We start from the raw sequence: 19,539 nt of genomic DNA, 5'->3' as shown, positions 1-19,539 counted from the left end.
GTGTATGAGTGTGAGCATCTGTGCATATGCACTAGGGAAAAAGAGAGTGAAGACAGATCTGAGAGCAAGAGAGAGCTTGCATGCTTTAGTAATTCCACCCTTAGGAATCTAAGTAAAAGGTTGAATATCAAGGTTTGTCAAATTATCATCTGCATAAAAAATCAAATATTACTAGTCATCCAAAGTCTATAGTCAGACTGGCTATGTAAGAGTCACTTTTAAAAATTCAGGATACTGGAACTTACCACAAGAATTGATTTAATAGATCTGTAGTTAAAAGTTAGGGATCAAAGACCATGAATTACTACAGGAACTATTTCCAGTTTCTTAAAAAATTTAACTTAATTAATTTATTGTTACCTGGTCTCCCAGATTAAGTTTCCCATTACTGATGAAAAGTACTTTTGAGGCCGTCTTCAGAAAACTGGGAAGAATGCACCCTATCATGTAGCCAGTGTTTGAGAAAGGATAATACTGAGAGATTAGTGTGGGATAAGTATAAAGTTAGAAGAGAAAAGTAGTTTGAATTATGGAGCTTTGTAGTAAGAAAAGGAATAATTCCTGAGAACTTCTGGTTAAGGACTTGGTGATAGAAATCCTGTTTGGTTCTTTATCCTGCTTATCAGAGTATTGTCATTTTCTATTTTGCACTACCTCTCTGCTTATATTGTCTTCAACTGGGACACCAAGATAAAAAGAGAGGGTACTGTGGTAGAGACGAATAATATAATACTGCTGTTTTTCAGAAATGTGTTCTGCCCTTTCATAGATCATTTCAAAATGTGCTGCTCACTGGTGAAGACTACATCTTTAGTTTTCTCATGAGGAAGTTTACTCCATTTAATAAGGAGTATTAGTTTGGTATACAATTTTTTTTTTTTTGTACTAAGGATTAAACCTAGGATTCATGCATGCTAGGTAAGTGCTTCACCCTTGAGCTACATCCCCAACCAGGAGTATTAGTTTAATAAGCAAAGATTTATTTTAGTACCTATTTATAGAAAATATTTTAATAACCAAATCATGTCACTTTGGGCATGATTTTAATGATACTTTTTTTAAGCGGAAAAAGTTTTAATATAAAGATTCACACTGTGATGAATTATAAAAATTATAAAATATCCTTGATGCATTTAGCTTTTGCATTTTTCGATTCCAACTTATCTTGCCATCTTTCCCCTTGTATTTCTATTACTTTTCTCTTACCTTTTCCTATCTATGTTACATGACTGATTCCTATATGATACTTTTTAAAAATTAACCAAAGAAAGTACAGAATAGATTCAGAAAAAAGAATTATAAAGGATTTTGTCATTTTTTAAATTCTCCTAAAATCAACAGTAGTTAGGAATAAAATGGATGTGTTAGTACGGATGTACAAAAATAAGAACCCTTGAAATTACAATTGGGGATGTAAAATGGTTACACTGCTTTGGAAAGGAGTGGCTGTTCTTCAAAAAGTTAAATATATGCCAACAACATGGTCCTATATTTGGAAGACCCAAAAACTCTATGAGAAACCTTCTAGAACTCATAAACAAATTTAGCAAAGTAGCAGGATATAAAATTAACAGCCATCAGTCAATTGCGTTCCTTTATACCAAAGAAGAATCAGCTGAAAGAGAAATTAGGAAAATTATCCCATTCACAACAGCCTTAAAAAATAAACAAAACAAAACAAAAAAGCCCATCCAAACACAATCAAAAACTTAAGAAGAGTGGTGAAAAGACCTCTACAATGAAAACAACAGAACACTAAAGAAGGAAATTGAAGAACTTAAAAGATGGAAAGATCTCCCATGTTCTTGGATAGACAAGAATTAATATTGTCAAAATGCCATAATATCAAAAACGCTATACAGATTTATTGTGATTCCTATTAAAATCCCATTGACATTCTTTATAGAAATAGAAAAAGCAGTCATGAAAAATTCATTTGGAAAAATAAGAGGCCCAGAATAGCCAAAGCAATCCTTAATAAGAAAGTGAACCAGGAGATCTCACAATACTAGACCTTAAATTATACTACAGAGCTATATAACAAAAACAGCATGATATTGGCACCAAAACAGACATGAAGACCAATAGAACAGAATAGAAGACACAGAGACAAACCCATATATACAGTTATCTCCTACTAGACAAAGGTGCCATAAACATAACATTGGAGAAAAGACAGCCTCTTCAACAAACAGTTTTGGAAAAACTGGAAATCCACATGTAGCAAAATGAAATTGAACCCCTATCTCTCACCCTGCATGAAACTCAACTCAAAGTGGATCAAGGACCTAGGCCTTAGACCAGAGACTCCGCACTTACTAAAAAAAAAAAAAAAAAAAAAAAATGTAGACAAAGTGTAGACACTCTATCGTGTCGGCTTAGGAACTGACTTCCTCAACAAGACATAAAGTCCAAGCACTAAAATCAAGAATCGATAAATCGGATGGAATCAAACTAAAAAGCTTCTTCACAGCAAAGGAAACCATTAAGAATGTGAAGAGAGCCTAAAGAATGGGGGAAAAATCTCTGCCACTTGCACTTTAGATAGAACATTAATCTCCAAGATATATAAAGAATTCAAAAAACTTAACACCAAAACCCAAATAACCCAATCAATAAATGGAAAAAGGAACTGCACAGGCACTTCACAGAAAAAGAAATATGAATGGTCAACAAATATATGAAAGAATGTTCAACATCTCTAACAATTAGAGAAATGCAAAATAAAAGTACACTGAGATTTCATCTCACTCCAGTCAGAATGGCAATTATCAAGAATAAAAGTAACAATAAATGTTGGCAAGGATGTGGGGAAAAAGATATAAATGGTATGAATATACCACCAGTGAAATTATACATCATGTATAACCACAAGAATAGGATTATAATAAGTTATACTCCATGTATGGATAATATGTCAAAATACACTCTACTGTCATAGAAGTACTGTCTGAAGTACAGATACATGCTAAAATAACCTTCAAAAATATCATATAAAGTAGAAGTCAGACTCAAAAAGTCTTATCTTATATAATTCCATATTCAGAACAGGTTCATCCATTCCAGAAAGTAGACCCTGGGGTTTCCAGGAACTTGGGGGAGTAGAGAATGGGGAGTAAGTTTCTTTTTGGGGTGATGAAAATATTTGAAACTAATCAAAGTAGTGGTTGTGTAACATTGTGAGTGTACTAAATGCCACAGTATTTTTCACTTTAAAATGGTTAATTGTAATGAATAATAGTGAATTTTACCTCAATGAAAAATAAAAGACCAAAACACACACACAATAAAAAGAGTAGGTTTGGGTGTTTTTATCCCACAACCAAGAAACAGATGTTGGGCCAGACATACCTGGAAGACAAGACTGATGTTGTTGAGGTACTACATTTGGTTCTGGAGATACAGGTACTTCCTCAGAAACATACTTTAAAAGCTCCTTCCCAAGATACGTTACCTACACATAATCAAAACCAAAATTAAAAAAAAAACATACATTCTGTAAGAGGCAAATATATCAATCTCCTGAAAATTGTAATTTTTGTTAAGTACTGATTATTGTAGATCCAACTATAGCCCATGGCAAAGTACAGACTGCCTCCTTTTTTTGGTAAATAATTTTGAAAATAATATTTTATTAGAACATAATATTTTATTAGAACACAGTGACACCCAGTCACTTACTTAACATCTCTGCCCACTTTTGTCTACAAAAGAACTTAATAGTGTGACATGCCCATGAAACCTAAAATATTATTTATTATCTGGCCTGTTTACAGAAAAAATTTACTGACCCCTGATGTATATTACTACCTCTTTCATCCATTCACTTATTCAACAACTGTTAATCTTTCATCTGCTATTTTATGACCTCAAAAAATATTGACATTAAAAAATTAAGCCTTAAAAGTAATAGTACTTTTCAAGAAATAAAATATTTAGATGATTAGATTATTAATATTTCAGGTCTACATATCCAGTTATAAAAAAATGTGGACTTAGATGTTTTTATTAATCCCATAGGCCAGAGCTTAAAAATATTTATAAATAATGGACAGGGCTGAGGCATATACCTACCAGAAATATTCCTGGTCCACGGGTCTTTGCACTCCCCACTCTTAGGTCTAGGGCTACCTAAAACCCCCAAAGGGCAGGTTCTCTTAGGGCAGAGTATCAATTCTCAATTTCAACATCTCTTCCTCCAGGATGTCTTCTTATAACCTCTAAATTTAATGACCTTCCTCTAGGCTCTCATATCTTTTGTGCTCCTATTTCTGTCACAGCATTTATTCCATTTAAAAGAAATTATGTTTTAATGTCTCTTGTGTCAAGTAAGCCATAAACTTCTAGAGGACATGGTCTGTGTCATATTCATTTGTATATCTTTAGCACTTCACATAATGCCTGACATTATGGAATAAAAGACTGAAGCCACAACTGTTAAGTAAGATTCTTAAATTCCAAGCCTCAGGTTATCCATTTGTGAAACAAGTATCTTCAGCGTATTAAGTTCTTAGAGGATTAAGAGATAAAATGCATGAAAAGCATCTGGCATACTATCTGTCACATCCTAAAATCTTGTTAATTGAACAGGGCCAGGAAGGCATAGGTGATCTATAAAGTACATATAGGATTTGGGCTCAACCCCTCACCAAACAAAGCCAAGTAAAGCAAATGGGATATATTTGGCTTGCCCAGTGTGCCAATCCCTCCTCATTTGCCATGAAATAAAAGGAGAGAAACAGCTCCTGAATGTCATTTGTCAGTTCTCTAAAAAACCCAATAATTATAAATAATGAATTTTGTACGGGTTATGCCCTGACAATATCTAATATACCTTATAAACTAATGGAAGCGCAGGTTCAGTATGTTAGCGTCTTCATCTCATACTTTAAAAGCATATTTTTAATCAGTTTTAGTACTGGGTAACATAAAGTGACTTACACATACCACTGGAGGTAATTCAGATATAAACAACACAACTTTAAGAAAATCCACCGAGTTAAAGTGTATCTTTCACAGAGTAGAGTGATTTGTTGAATAAATTAATGAAAAGACTCAAAAGAAACAGACAGTCACTTCTAGAAATTGTATTTCATATTAGTGTCTGTGCTCCAGTTGGCTAAAGCAAAAGTGCAAACAGTTATCACATTTCATACAGCTCAAACTTTGAATCCTGAAAATTTTACTAAGGATCCAAATGTAGCTCACATGCCCACTCTGACAGAGGCATGGTAGGAAGAGCTGGAGGCTAGTTTCTGAGGTTTTTGGACTTCATGGCCTCTAGTGCTCTCAGAAACTTTGTCATGTTCCCCCAGATGAGAAAAAGTAAGAGACAGTATAAGCTGTGTTCTATGAAGATATCTGTAGGTTGTTATGTTCTTGCTTTTCTAAAAGGTAAAGTTGCAGGGATGTTTTGTCCTAAGGCCACTGGGGTTTTCCCTGAAACCTTATAGCCAATGTCCATTATTCCTCAGATATTAGCCTATGCTGATTCCCTCATAGCAGACTTAAGAAAGAAGGATGCTGGGGAAGAAGTAGGATGTATGCAACACATGTGTGTTTGTGTGTTTGTGTGTGTGTGTGCGTGCGTGCACAAGTACTTATGTGTGAGGTAGATGAACCACATGGAAATGTGGTTAATAAGCAAGTGAGAATATCAATTAACTTTATTTTGGCAATATTAACTGTCATTATTAATTGCTATAACAAATGTTTCTGTATACCTATTCATATGAATCAAGAAAAAAATATAAAACATTACCTGCTTTTGAATTTTTTTTTCTTTTTTTTGGAGACAGGGTTGCTTAGGGCCTCACTAAGTTTCTGAGACTGACCTTGAACTTGGTGATCCTCCTGTTTCAACCTCCTGACTGCCTTTTGTTTTGGTCAGCTTTTCACTGCTGTGATTAAAAGACCTGACAAGAACAACTTTAGAGGAGGAAGTTTATCTAAGCGTTCAGTTTCATAGGTCTCAGTTCATAGGTAAGGGCTCAAATAAGGCTGAACTTCATGGAGGAAGAGTTTAGTGGAGGGAAGCGGCTTACTTGATGATCAGAAAGCAGAAAGAAAGGCTCCACTTGTCAAAAACAAAATGCAGGCCCAAAGGCACGCCCCCAGTGACCCACCTTTTCCGGCCACACTCTATCCTCCTTCATCTATCGGTTAATCCTATCAGGCAATTAATTCACTGACTGGGTTAAGGCTCTCATAACCCAATCCTCTCTCCTCTAAAACTTCTTGCATTGTCTCACACACAAACTTTAGGGGGATACATAATATCTAAACCATGACACCTTTGAATATTAAAGAAGTGTCCAAAAATTTATTTCCCTGATGGGAGTCCATTTTATTTTTGAAAGTATCAGTCTGTTTTTCTCATGTCTTCAGAAAAACAATTTATAATATGGATTAATAGGAATCTGTAAGTTTTAAGCAGCAAGTCTTACAATTTTCAATACCTCAAGAGAAGAAAGAGAAAAGGATAGTTGTTTTGTTTTTAGATCTCAGAATAGGGGAACAAAGCAAAGAAACAAAAGAAAACTGTATTTTTTAGGCTCATTATAATACAAAAAACATTGTGGTTAAGAATATATGTTTTAAATAAAATATTTCTTTAAGAGTTCAGAATACAAGACAGAAAGTCATTTTAAAGTGTAAGAATTGCTTCTAGGTAAATGATTTTTCAGGTAAAGTTCTTTTTCATAGTACATATCTCCCAATTCCAATTCCAGACTCCTTTCTTCATTCCCCAGCACTCTATTCAGCAGGAGGCAAGAAAAGGTCCTTTCTAGTACTTATTTTTCAGAATTTGCAACTCCTGGATATTTGTATTTTTAAAAAGATCCATTTCTCTAGCCATCTCTTTTCTCTTCTATAATACAGTTGTGTAGAAGCTAAGTTTGTATAAAGTTTAAGACACTTTGAGAGTAACTGACTGAATTAGGTTATCTGTCCAGATGAACAATTTTCATCACTTTCTATACTCTGTCCCTAACCTGTCTATATCTTGATATTCCTAATTATGGTAGTTGGAGGAATTTCTTTTATAAAAATATGTGAGGGTGGAGGGAAAGAGGAAAGTCAACACTAACTCCAAAGGAGTGAGTTTATCAGGGTGAAAATTTAGCAAGGCATCTGGCCAGAAAGTATGTTTGCACAAGGTATCTGTCTAGTGTTCCTTGAGTCACAACCTAAAACGATAGCCTACTTTTCAACTTCATCAATTCACTCCTGGGGGTCCCAAAAATGAACTACCATTGCCATTCTAATGATTCTTATAAATTTTGTATGGCAATCATATCACCAAAAGGCAATTTCCCTTCCATTCAAATAAAAACCAGGGCCAAGTTATCTTAGTTTCTGAGATTAGAGGAGATCCAGCACATTCAAGGTGGAATGGTCATAGACTGGAAAAGCATTTTCCTGTGGAGGTGAGCCATTTCTGCTGCCTATGATTGAGGCTACATATTGATAAACGTGGTTAGATGATTCCACGTGTTCTTTTGATTTGAGGGCAACTTGTTTGCAATGAAAGGAATGTGGGCCTCCCTTGTGCCATTGTTAATAAATGCAGAAAAATTATGTATAGGACTAGAAGACCAAGTTAAATGATTTGTCCTAGCTCCAGGATGAACATTAGAATCATTTGGAAAGGGGTTGGAGTTGTGGCTCAGTGGTAGAGCACACTTGTCTAGCATGTGTGGGCACTGGATTCAATACTCAGCACCACATAAAAAAATAAAAAAAGATATTATGTCCATAAAAAAAAAGAGTCACTTGGAAAGCTTTTAAGAATATTGCCACTTAGTTCCCAACTCAGACTATTAGATCAGAAGCTTTGAGCTGAGGTCCACTAGACATTGTTAGTTTTAAAAAGCCACTCCACCCTCTGTAAGTAATTCTAGAAATAACCATGATTAAAAACTGTTGCCCAGATCAAATAACTTATAAAAAGTAGAATCAGAAACCAGTTTGGCATCCTGTCTCCTACCCAGAGATTACTCTGGCCATTAGAATGGTGTCTAACAGCTAGGAGGCAGAAGCTGCAAGAGAAATCAGTGAAGTGAGTTGAATTTCCTCAGTAAAGAATTTTCCTAAGCACCAAAATTTCCTTAGCAAAGATGTACAGCAGCCCAGCTGCTTGGGTAGGAGGTATGAATCATTTCTGTATCTAGTGACATTGTCACTATCTGATGCAGAGAAAGACATACTTTTCTACATTTCTGTTGCCCTCAAATCAAAATCTTTTCTACATACTTTTCATACATTTCATGCCGGACAGCCAATCATTCCTGGCCCTATACCCCCACCAACATTCTCAGAACTAGTCAGTAGAATGTTCACATTTACCAGTGCAGTGAAAAGTTTTCATCATCAAGAAGTATCTGTGAATTCAGGAGCTCCTCTCAGACAAGAGGAGACAGAGTTTTCTGTGGTAAACTTTAAAAGAAGATTTTAAAGAAACTTTTAAATATTATGAGAAACTCACTGGGATCATATTTCAATTTGGGGTATTTACTAAAAAGTACTGTCTAGTGTGTGTCCCATAGAAATTTTAAAAACTCTGCTTTCATTTTTGGGGATAACCTAAAAAAGAAAAGTAATCTAAACCTGCTCAGATAATCTGTAGTATCCATATTTGCAGCTGACTTCACTATCATATAGATACTAAACATTAGAACTCTAATTGGCTTGATTGCTGAGAAAACACTAGAAGCAATGGGATATGCAAATGTGGCATTAGTAACATGTGAGGGCCAAATGATGTCACAGACAGCTCTCAAAGGCAGGAAATGTAGTGGTTATAATGGACAAAAAGCTTGAGAGAACAGAGTCTTCTCAGCATGCCAAAAGAACCAAAACCACAGCAATGAGTACCATTATCAATGCCATGAGAATGGTTTAACAAAACAATAAAAATATATCAAAAGACTTTTTAAAATATTCTAATAAAAAGGATTACTGGTGTAAGATGTTAATTACTATCATTTGATATAAATTATCAATCCATGAAAAGAACTGAGCAAAGGTGTAAAAAGCAGACAATCTGGTGATTGTAGGGGTGGGGAAAGAAAAAACTTTCGAGGGAAAAAAGTCAGAGAGATTATAGAGCACACAAAATCCAGAATGTGCTGATGAAGTGAAGGGACTGAAACAGTACCAGAAGTACCTGCTACAAAGGCCTACAAGGAGAGAATGCAGAGTAGGGGCACAGAGTTCGGGGCAGAGCAGGAGCAAGGAGGGAAGGCAGATAGAACTGAGCTGGACAACAAAAGAAGGGAAGCTATGCCTTCTATTATTGGTGTACTGAGGCTTACTGCAAAGGGTAGGGAAGTTTAAAGGTATAAACCATAATGGTGGATCTGATGATTCATACTTTTTTGAGTGAGTCATTGTAAGACCTGATGTGGTACCACAGACACTTACGGGTGGATGAACACTGGACCATATGGTGTCAGTCATCAGTGGGCTTATAACTCAGAAGCCAGAACTGAGAGAGGCTACTAAGTCTGTGAGGTCTGAAAATATTCCTTTTTGAGGAAAATATTCAAATCTTTTAGCAACATGTGATTAATGCTACGTTCAAAACTAAAAGTAAAATGTACTTTCATATTTAGGTTACATTTTGATTTATTCCATTAGAATAATAATAACATGCATAAACTAAAATATTAGTACACTAGTGGTCCCAAATTTCTATATGGAGTCATAAAGCCCTGAAATTTATTAGAAGGATAAAAATGGAAGATTAGAGCCAATTAAGTTTCTGAAACTAGATAAGGAGCAAGTAAGGGAGCTGCACAGCCATGAGAATTTTGGCAAATACAGTGTAGATTAAAGCATGTAGCAATGTCACAGAAGAGACAAATGAGGGCAAAAACTATCTGAGAGATCTTTCAGACTTCTTTTAAAAATGTTTCTTTATAAAAATATGTATTTTAATTTAACTATGAAATTAAAGATAAACTTGAGAATGACCCACCTTACTCCAGGCGTAATTCCAGGTCACGTAACTGTCACCTCCCAGAAGATCCTTGAGCCAAGTGACTGGGTTTTGATAAATCTGACCATTTTCTACCTTAATTTTGCCACTTAATAAAACACTGGCTTTGTGGATAGTCTCCTGAAGTAAAAATAAATAAATAAATAAATAAATAAATAAAATTAAGATAAAAATTGCTGAAATCTATGAACTTTGGTTTTTGGCCATGATGAAATAATAGGGATCAGATTTACCTATCATTTGACACAAAAACAACAAAAGAATACAAAATATATGATCCAGTTGTTTATAAGAGGCCAAGAATCAGGCAATTATCTCTGAGAGATGATAATTTACTATGGTGAACCCTATAATTATCCCAGCTTACCACCATGAGAGAGTTTCCAAGTCATGTACAGGGAAAGGGAATCCAGGCAAAGCCTTTGGACACCCTGAGTTGAGGAAACAGAGCAGAGTCTAGGGACAAAGGAGGCTAGAGTCTGCGGGATACAGGAGGCTAGAGTCTGTAGGACAAGGTATTGAAGAGAAAAATAGAAAGAAAGAAAACTCTGTAGATCTTTAGAGGGTCCTCTTTAAATTTCAGCTGAGAGGGGATAGATGGATATGTGTGAGGAAATTGACCAAGGGTGGAAAAAGAACCACTTGAAAGAATTAGAGGTACTGACACCTGGCACTCTCACAAGACAGGGAATAGAGTCCCTAAAGCAAGAGTAGAAAGACCTTCAGACTGATGGGCCATCAGTGGAATACATAAAAGAATCTTGCCTCCGTAGTGGAAAATAACTAGCACTGGACTTGACACTATTCTGATCCTGCCTAACAAATCTTGAAAACAAGACCCAAAAGAATCAAACCATTTTCAAGAAAAAGTTTCCAAAATATTTATAAGACTACATACATATCCAGCATTCAAGAGGCAAATTTTACTGTATGGGATCTGATAAAATATGTAACAGGCCCTAAATCCAACAGTATTAATAACATTAAATGTATGTGGATTAAACAAACTTTTAAGAAAGTGGATATTTTCAGATTGGATTAAAACATCAAGATCTAAGTATATAATGCATATAGGAGACAGATATTAAATTCAAAGAGACAAGTAAACTGAAAGTAAAAAGATAAAAAAAAATGTTTCATTCAAACAGCAACCGCAAGAAAACTGAAGTGGCTATACTAAAATCAGATGAAAATAGACCTTAAAACAAAAATTTTTACTAGAGATAAAAAGGGACATTTTATAATGTTAAGAGGGTGATGCATCAAGCACATATAACAATTATATATAATACATATGTACTTAAAACACAAAAGAGTACACAAACACAGGAAGCAAAAATTAACAGAAATGAAGGGAAAAATAGATAATTCAACAAGAATAGTTGTAGACTTCAATATCCTACTTTCAATATGGAGTTATACATAGCAAACAGGCAAAAAAATCAATACGGAAAGACAAGGATTGAACACTATAAACCGATTAGACTTAACAGGCATCTATAGAAAATATAACAGCAGAATATACATTCTTAAGCACACATGGATCATTCTCCAGGATATTTGCTAGCTAAGCCATAAAATAAACCTGAACAAGTTTAAAATAATTGAAGTAATATATGTTCTTCAACCACAACGGAATGAAATTAGAAATGATAACAGAAAAAAAAAAGAACCCTGAGAAACTCACTATTATATGAAAAAAAAAGAACGTATTTTATAAATAACCGATGAATAAGAAAAATTGATCCAAATTAGAAAATACTTTGAGATGAATGAAAAGGAGACACAACATATTGAAACTTAGGGATACAACCAAAGAAATTGAGGGGGACGTTTATAGTTATAGAAATGTCTATTTTAGAGAAGAAGATCTTTAACTTAAGACAATGGAAAAAGAAGAGCAAATTAAACACAAAACAAGTTGAAGAAAATAAATAATAAATATTAGAGTGAAAATAAATAAGTAGACAATAGAAAAACATATGTACTTAAAATAATAAATATTACTTAATATGTACTTAAAATATGTACTTAAAATAATAAATATTAGAGTGAAAATAAATAAGTAGACAATAGAAAAACAGTTGTGAAAATCAACAAAACCAAAAGTTGATTTTTTTAAAAGATCAACAAGAGTGATAAACCTTTAAGCAAGACTTATTAAAAATCGAGCATGAAGACTCAAATGACAAAAATCAGAAATTAAGTAGGAACATTACTACTAACCTTGGAGAAATAAAAAGGATTTTAAGAGAATACTATGAATTACTATATGCCAATAAATTAGGTGAAATGGACAAATTCATAGAAAGACACAAACTACCAAAACTGACTCAACAAGAAATACCTAAAGTAAACACCTGGGCATGGTGGAACACACCTGTAATCCCAGTGGCTTGGGATGCTGAGGCAGGAGGATCGAAAGTTCCAAGTCAACCTTAGCAACTTTTTAAGGCCCTAATCAACTTAGCAAGACCCTGGCTCAAAATAAAAAATAAAATGGGCTGGGGATGTGGCTCGGTGGTTAAGCATCCCTGGGTTCAATCCTCAGTACCAAAAAAAAAAAAAAAAAAAAGATTGAATTAGTAATAAAAAATATATACATCCTAAAAGAAAAGCCCAGGCACAGATGACTTTACTGCTAAATACTACAAAACATTTAAAGAAGACTTAATACCAATTTGTCACAAACTCTTCCAATAAACAAGAAAAAAGAAACACTTCTGAACTCATTCTATTTGGCTTGACATCAAAATGAGGCAGACAACAAAAGAAAACTACATATAATGTATTCAATAAATATGAATGAAAACTTTAAAAAAATACAAGCAAATCAAATCTAACAACATTTAAAAAGAATCATATAGAATTACCAAGTGGAATTTATTCCTGGAATGTAAAGTTGGTTTAACATCCAAAAATCAGCTAACATAAATTGATTTATATATCATATCAATGATTGATTGTAGATCACATCAATAGAACAACAAAATTCCACATGATCATCTCAATAGATACAGAAAGAGCATTTGGCAAAGCCAATACCTTTTCAGGATTAAAGACACTCAAGCAGTAAATTAGGGATAGACAAGAACTTAGTCTGATAAAGGGCATCTATGAAAAACCTACAGCTCATGCTTAATGGTGAAAGACTAAATTTTTCTCCCTAAGTAGTCTTATGTTGTGGAGTGAGAAAATACAAGTCTGCTTTCACCACTTTATTTCCACTCTCTGCTGGAGGTTTTTAGCCAGTGCAGTAGAACAACAAAAAGAAATAAAGGCATTCAAAATTCTAAAAAGAACTAAAACTATCTTTATCCATAGACAATATGATCATTTATATAGAAAATCCAATTAAATTTCTAAAAATTTACTAGAACTAGTAATTTTAACAAGGTTGCAGGATAATATATCAGTATGTAAAAATCAGTTTCTACATATTAGCAATAAATCACCAGAAACTGAAATTTTGAAACTATATCACTTATAATATCAACAAAAATATAGTGAAAAACCTATACAATGCTACACTGCTGAGAAAAATAATAAAGACCTTAATAGATGGAAATACATACCATATTCATGGGCTGAACAATTCAATATTATTGTGATTCCATTTCCTCCCTAATTAACCTATACATTTTATGAAAAACCAATAAAAATAACAGCAGCCTTTTTGGGGGTAGAAATCTACAAACTCATCCTAAAATTCATATATCATTACAATGGACCTAGAATATCCAAACACTTTTAAAAAAGAACAAAACTGGAATACTAACACTACCAGATTTCAAGATTTATTTATGGCTACAATAATCAAGATAGTTTAGTAGTGATGGAAAGATAGGCAAATAAATCAATGAAACAGAAACAGGGAGACCAAAATAGACATACATATGAGCAACTGATTTTTGACAAAGATATATAGGGCAATTAAATAGAAAGGGTATCTTTTCAACATATGTTGGTAGAACAACTGGATATACAAATTCAAAAATATGAATGAAGATCTGACATTGTACTACATACAAAAATTAATTAAAAATAGATTGTAATCCTAAATGTAAAACTAAAAACTCTAGAAGAAAATAGAACTTTGAAACTAGGGAAGACAAATAATTCCTAAATAGGAAATGAAAAACATAATCTATGAAAGAATAAATTAAGTATTTAGCCTGCACCAAAATTAAAGGCTTCTGGGCTGGGGCTATAGCTCAGTGGCAGAGCACTTGCCTTGCATGTATGAGGTATTGTATTTGATCCTCAGCACCAAATAAAAATAAACAAATAAAATAAAGGCATGCTGTACACCTAAAACTACAAAAAAAATTAAAGGCTTCTATTTTTAAAAAATAATGTTAAGAGAATGAAAAGACAAGCCACAATATAGTAAAAATAGTTGGGATGGTACATGTTTGATAAAGATTATATCTATATGTACTTTGTGTGTGTGTGTGTGTGTGTATCACAAAACATGATAGGAAAATAAGCAACCAATAAAAAAAGGGCAACAGATTTGGACACTTCATCGAATAATAAATATGGATGGCAAATACCATGTGAAAAGATATTCAATATCAATCATAATTATAGGCATGCAAATTAAAACCATAGTGATAAACCACTATACAGATGTGCAGGTTATATCACAATACACACATCTACACTCTGATAGCAAGCCTAAAATTAAGTCTGATTATACTACATTGAGGAACTAGAACTCTCATTCACAACCAATGGAGATGTAAAATTTTACAAACAACTCTGACAATTTTTTAAGTTCAATGTATAATTACCGTATGACCAAATAACTCCATTCCTAGGTATTTACCCAAGAAAATTAAAGTCTGTGTCATACCAAAACTGGTACACCAGGATTCATAATAGCTTTATAGCCAACAAATAGAAACAACCTAACTGTCTATCATAGGCATACTGATAAACAAACTGATATACACATATAATGGGCTACTATCAAACAATGAAAAAGGAATGAATGACTTATTCATGCTATAACAAGGATAAATTTAAATGATTACATTCAGAAGAAGAAGTCAGACAAAAATCAATACATAAAGTATATTTGCACTTACACACAATTCTTGGAATTGTAAATGAATGTGTAAGAGAAGAAAAGAGACCAGTAATTATCAGGGGATCAGCAAAGGAAGGGAAGGGGATTAAAGGTATGGTACAAGAAGGCAAGAAGAAACTTTTGAGATTAATGGATATTTCATTATCTTGTGATCATTGTTTCACAAGTACATACAAATGCTTACCAAATTGTATATTTCAATTATGTGTAAGTATATTGTATACCAACTATATGTCAATAAAGCTGTTAAAGAAAGAAAAATAGCTGAAATATGAAAATCTCTACCAAAACTTTATTATCGCTGATTTAAGAAGGTATCACAACTGTCAAAATATGAGTAAATAAAAAACTAATATAGAATAACTAATCTGCTAAATTTTGAGCTGCATTGGTTAATTAAGGTAGACACCACTTAAAAACAAATTGGTTGCCAGGCAAAGAAACTGGATTATTGAGGGATCTGAGATCAAGCCACTAATTCAGTCATAAACTACAATTTGAGATTTAAAATTTAAATATTTTTACTTAAATTTACAAATAAAACTTATTAACTATGGAAAGCTTTATTATCCAGAAATGAGCAGAGCTGGAAACAAAGGTCATTCAGATTAAATGTTAATTAGTCTGGACTGAATTGTCAGATTGGCCCATAAGCAAAGAAGCATTCAAGGACTCTGTGATCTTTGTTAATCTAAATTCTTCTTTTAAAAAGTGCACGTAGAGAAAGAGGAGAGGAAACCCTTTTTACAGGCATATCCAACAAAACTTTTTTCTCCTCATTTTTTATGTATATGTAATATTATTTTAATTTAGTCAGATTTACCCACACTCCAAGCCACTTCTGGGTTCTAAACTGAGCTTCTTTGGAAGATGAATTTATACATATCTCTTTAGGGCATGCTTTAGCAGTATAGTAGTAGTTATTGAAATTATATGGAACTAATGACAGTTTCAATTTATTATTTTTATGTTAATTCTTAAATCCTTCCTGTTGCAATATAATAAACTAGTTCTGGTTTGAAGATCCAAAGGTGCTTGTGATTGAAATATATTAAGGCAATTCCAGTAGCATGATTTCACTTACTAAGAATACAAAGATTGTATCTCTCCATTCAGGAAGCCCAGTCAAACTCCAGTTCCCTAAATACCTATGTGACAGCAACATTAACTTATTATAAAATTTATGTGATTTTAGAGAAAAAAATATAGAATACCTGTGTTTTAAATTCCAGAATGTTATTTCCTGGATTCATTCTTCCTAATAATATCAAATCTTTTATCTGCATACATTTCTTTTTAGGAGTTGTGCTGTAGTTTAAAGGCTTTTTAATAGTATGTTGATGGCCAGATCCAGAGGAAGAAGAGACCTGACTGTTATTTATATGTGGAACAGCAGAAGCTTTTTTTTCAAGATATTGTTTTGTCTGATGCACAGTATCAGTGCCTAAGACCGCAATGGCTTGGTGTGCCCAGGATTCCGATGTCCCCTCAGGTGGTTGCTGGGAAGCTGTTTTTCTGTTTCCTCTTTTTGGATCATACTGGGAAAGGTCCTGGTCCCAAATAATAGCTGATGGATGGGCATCCTTTTGGGAAAGTATACTTGTATGTTTGGAACCATTTAATGTGCCAGTTATGGCAAAAGGACTATAGAATTCACAGTCTTTGGCTGTAGTTTCTGTATGATCATTATCTTTTTGTGAATATTCTGCATGAGCAATGAAAGCATCAGTTTGGGATGACAATTTATTATCACTGCTATCTGGGTATCGAGATTGGAATAACCCATCCAAGGTACAATCATTAACATTTTGTTTAGAATTCATCTCAATTCCAGAAAATTCTTCCCTTCTTACTGCCTCTGAATCTAGACAAATATTGGTATTATGGCTGTCATGGCTTGTTTCCAGAGACAATGGTGTTTCTTGAATGCTTCTACAAGCAATATTGATATGAGAAAGTGAACCTGAATGAGGCTGCACTGAATTTTCCAGACTCGTAAGCTCTTTGTTGTCCTTTTCACTGAAGATATGTGAGCTGGATGGCAACTTCCTTAAACTAGGATCAGACAATGATGTGACATTTTTATAATTTTGAATTTTCAGACTTATTTTTTTCTGTTTCTTTGCCACAACTAAAAGGCTCTTCTGTCTTGTGGCCAAGTTGGCCAGCTGTTCTCTCAGGGCTCCATGCTTAAATGACTCTATGGATACCCTATAGGAAGAAACAGAAACAGGAAACAAACAAACACACAGAGTAGAAAACTTTGTTTTATCATTCATTTTAGATGTTTAAGATTCTCTGTCTTGATTTTAATCAGCTTGAAGTACTCGAAAGTCTACCTTTACAATGTATTGCCATTGAGAGGAAATTCCTTTATTTCAGGTGTTATGGTTTTGACATGAGGTGTCCCCCAAAAGCTGTGTGTGAGACAATGGAAAAATTTTCAGAGGTAAAATGATTGGGTTATTAGGTGCACTAAAATGCTGATGTGGATTAACTGGGAAGTAACTGTAGGAAGGTAGGGAGTAGGTCACTGGGAGCATGTCTTTGGAGTATATATTTTGTCCCTGGTTAAGTAGAGTCTCTGCTCTTTTCTTTCTATTGCCATGTTCTGAGCTACTTTCCTCTGCCATACCCTTCCACCATGATGATCTGCCTTACCTCAGGCCCAGAGCTATGGAGTTGGCCATCTGTGTACTGATACCTCTGAAACCATGAGCCAAAATAAACTTTCCTCCTCTAATTGTCTTTTTCAGGGCTTTTGGTCACAGCAAAAACCAAAAACAAACAAAAAAATGACTAAAACAGTGAGTTTTACTTTTTAAAGGATGTGATAATGAAGTTGTTAGATTTATATCCATATTATTATTTATCAGCTGTGAATCAACTCTAAAAGATAATAACACTTACATTGTCTATCTAGATATCTACTTGTTTTTGATTGGAAAGTAGTAGTTGGTGGCTAAAAGGAACCACCACTTTTTAAGTTTGGGGTTTGCTTACTGTTTTGAGTAGAAAGGTAGGTGTATTAGGAAGTAAAATTTGATAGTAAGTTCCACTCAGGTTCCTTTAGCTATAGAGAAACAAGATTGTTTTGTGAATAATCACACCTCAACTAGACCTGAGAAATATTAATTTATCAAGTAATGACTGTAATTGTACTTTGAATCTATCTTGAGACACTTTCAAGTCCAGAGTGACTATTTAGATGACCATCATCCTGTGCACCTTCCCCAAACCAAATCTCTCAGAATCTTGAGACTAAAGAAGAGGAAATGGCTCATTATAGCTCTTGGTATTTTGGCTAAGCCTACCTATCCCCCACTGAGCTTCAGGAAATTACACTCTTCATTTCCAGTGGTTCTAAAACAGGATTTATTTGTACTTTAAAAAATTTCAGCGGAATCCAAAGGGCTTTTGTTTGTATGGATTTTTTTACCTATCGATATTTATTTTATTTGTTTTAGAAATGAAAACTTATAAAAATTTAAAACACAAGAATATATACCCCCACACTCCATTACCATCAGCTTACCTCTGGAAAGTTCCACTGTACACTCACAAAAGAAAACAATATCTTAGTATTATTATAAAAAATAGTTTTTACTTCACATACTCTCTGAAATGATTTCAGGTACCTACCAGGAGTCTTTACACCATGCTTTAGAAATGCTGTTTTAATGAAAAGCAATTTTAAGATATCTTGCCTTATCAAAGTATAGAGTTGTTGATACTGAATATCCAGCAAAAAAAGTTGTCATATGTTAAGTGGAAAGAGCAGCAAGAAGAAATCAGTTTAGCAAATAACAGTAGCAAAAAAATGCAAAAAGTTAGATAAAGGAGAAATAAAAATACTAATACCACATCATGTGAAATAAGGAATTCAGACAGCAAAATCTCTTTGATTACCCAGACCAAGATTTGAAATTTTATAGCAATCTTAATAAGGATTTAGACACCTGAAACTCTAATCAGGAAGTTTCCAAAATTCTAGATGTTCACTAGAATGTTTACAAAATTCTAAGTGTTCACACTGTTCACCATAGGATAATTAAAGAGAATTAAAGCTAGATTCTAAAGTTCCCTAGAACATATCCCACAGTGATTTACCCATCAATGAAAGCTCACTTGCTTGCTACTGCCAGGGAAACATGTCAGGAAGCAAGAAGGAACTTATTGGAGAAAAAGGCAAAATAAAGACAGAAGATAGTAGATTTAGAATTAAAAAATTTCAAACTTATTTTTAAATAAGTCCAGAGAAACCTGAATATGTAATAGACGTCAAATGGAATTAAGTAGCTAAGTCTCATTAAAAACTAATAAAAATATCCAAATAATAAAAAGATACAGAATATTTTAATTTTCTCAAAAAAGAATAAGAGGTATATAATCAACATTTTCAGGATAAAACTCCTTAAGAACCCTGAAAGATTAGAAGTAC

The 19,539-nt window shown here is 33.6% G+C and overlaps 1 protein-coding gene across 1 annotated transcript in view; it reads right to left on the bottom strand.

The window, feature by feature from the left end:
* Ankrd31 (ankyrin repeat domain 31) overlaps nucleotides 1-19,539 on the bottom strand; it is a 189,519-nt gene that overhangs the window by 12,309 nt on the left and 157,671 nt on the right. Inside the window, exons 22-24 of the mRNA XM_058574096.1 lie at nucleotides 16,313-17,309; nucleotides 9,983-10,123; nucleotides 3,352-3,454 (exon numbers count right to left, since the gene is read on the bottom strand). Of these exons, the coding sequence (XP_058430079.1) occupies nucleotides 3,352-3,454; nucleotides 9,983-10,123; nucleotides 16,313-17,309 (1,241 nt within the window). The remainder of the gene's footprint in view (nucleotides 1-3,351; nucleotides 3,455-9,982; nucleotides 10,124-16,312; nucleotides 17,310-19,539) is intronic.

This window comes from Marmota monax, unplaced genomic scaffold (genome assembly GCF_021218885.2).
Source record: "Marmota monax isolate L192 unplaced genomic scaffold, Marmota_monax_Labrador192_F-V1.1 WCK01_AAM20220418_F8-fsc00018, whole genome shotgun sequence".
NCBI lineage: Eukaryota > Metazoa > Chordata > Mammalia > Rodentia > Sciuridae > Marmota > Marmota monax.
Note: the sequence above shows the minus strand (reverse complement) of the source record. Positions and strands in the feature narration are given on the sequence as shown.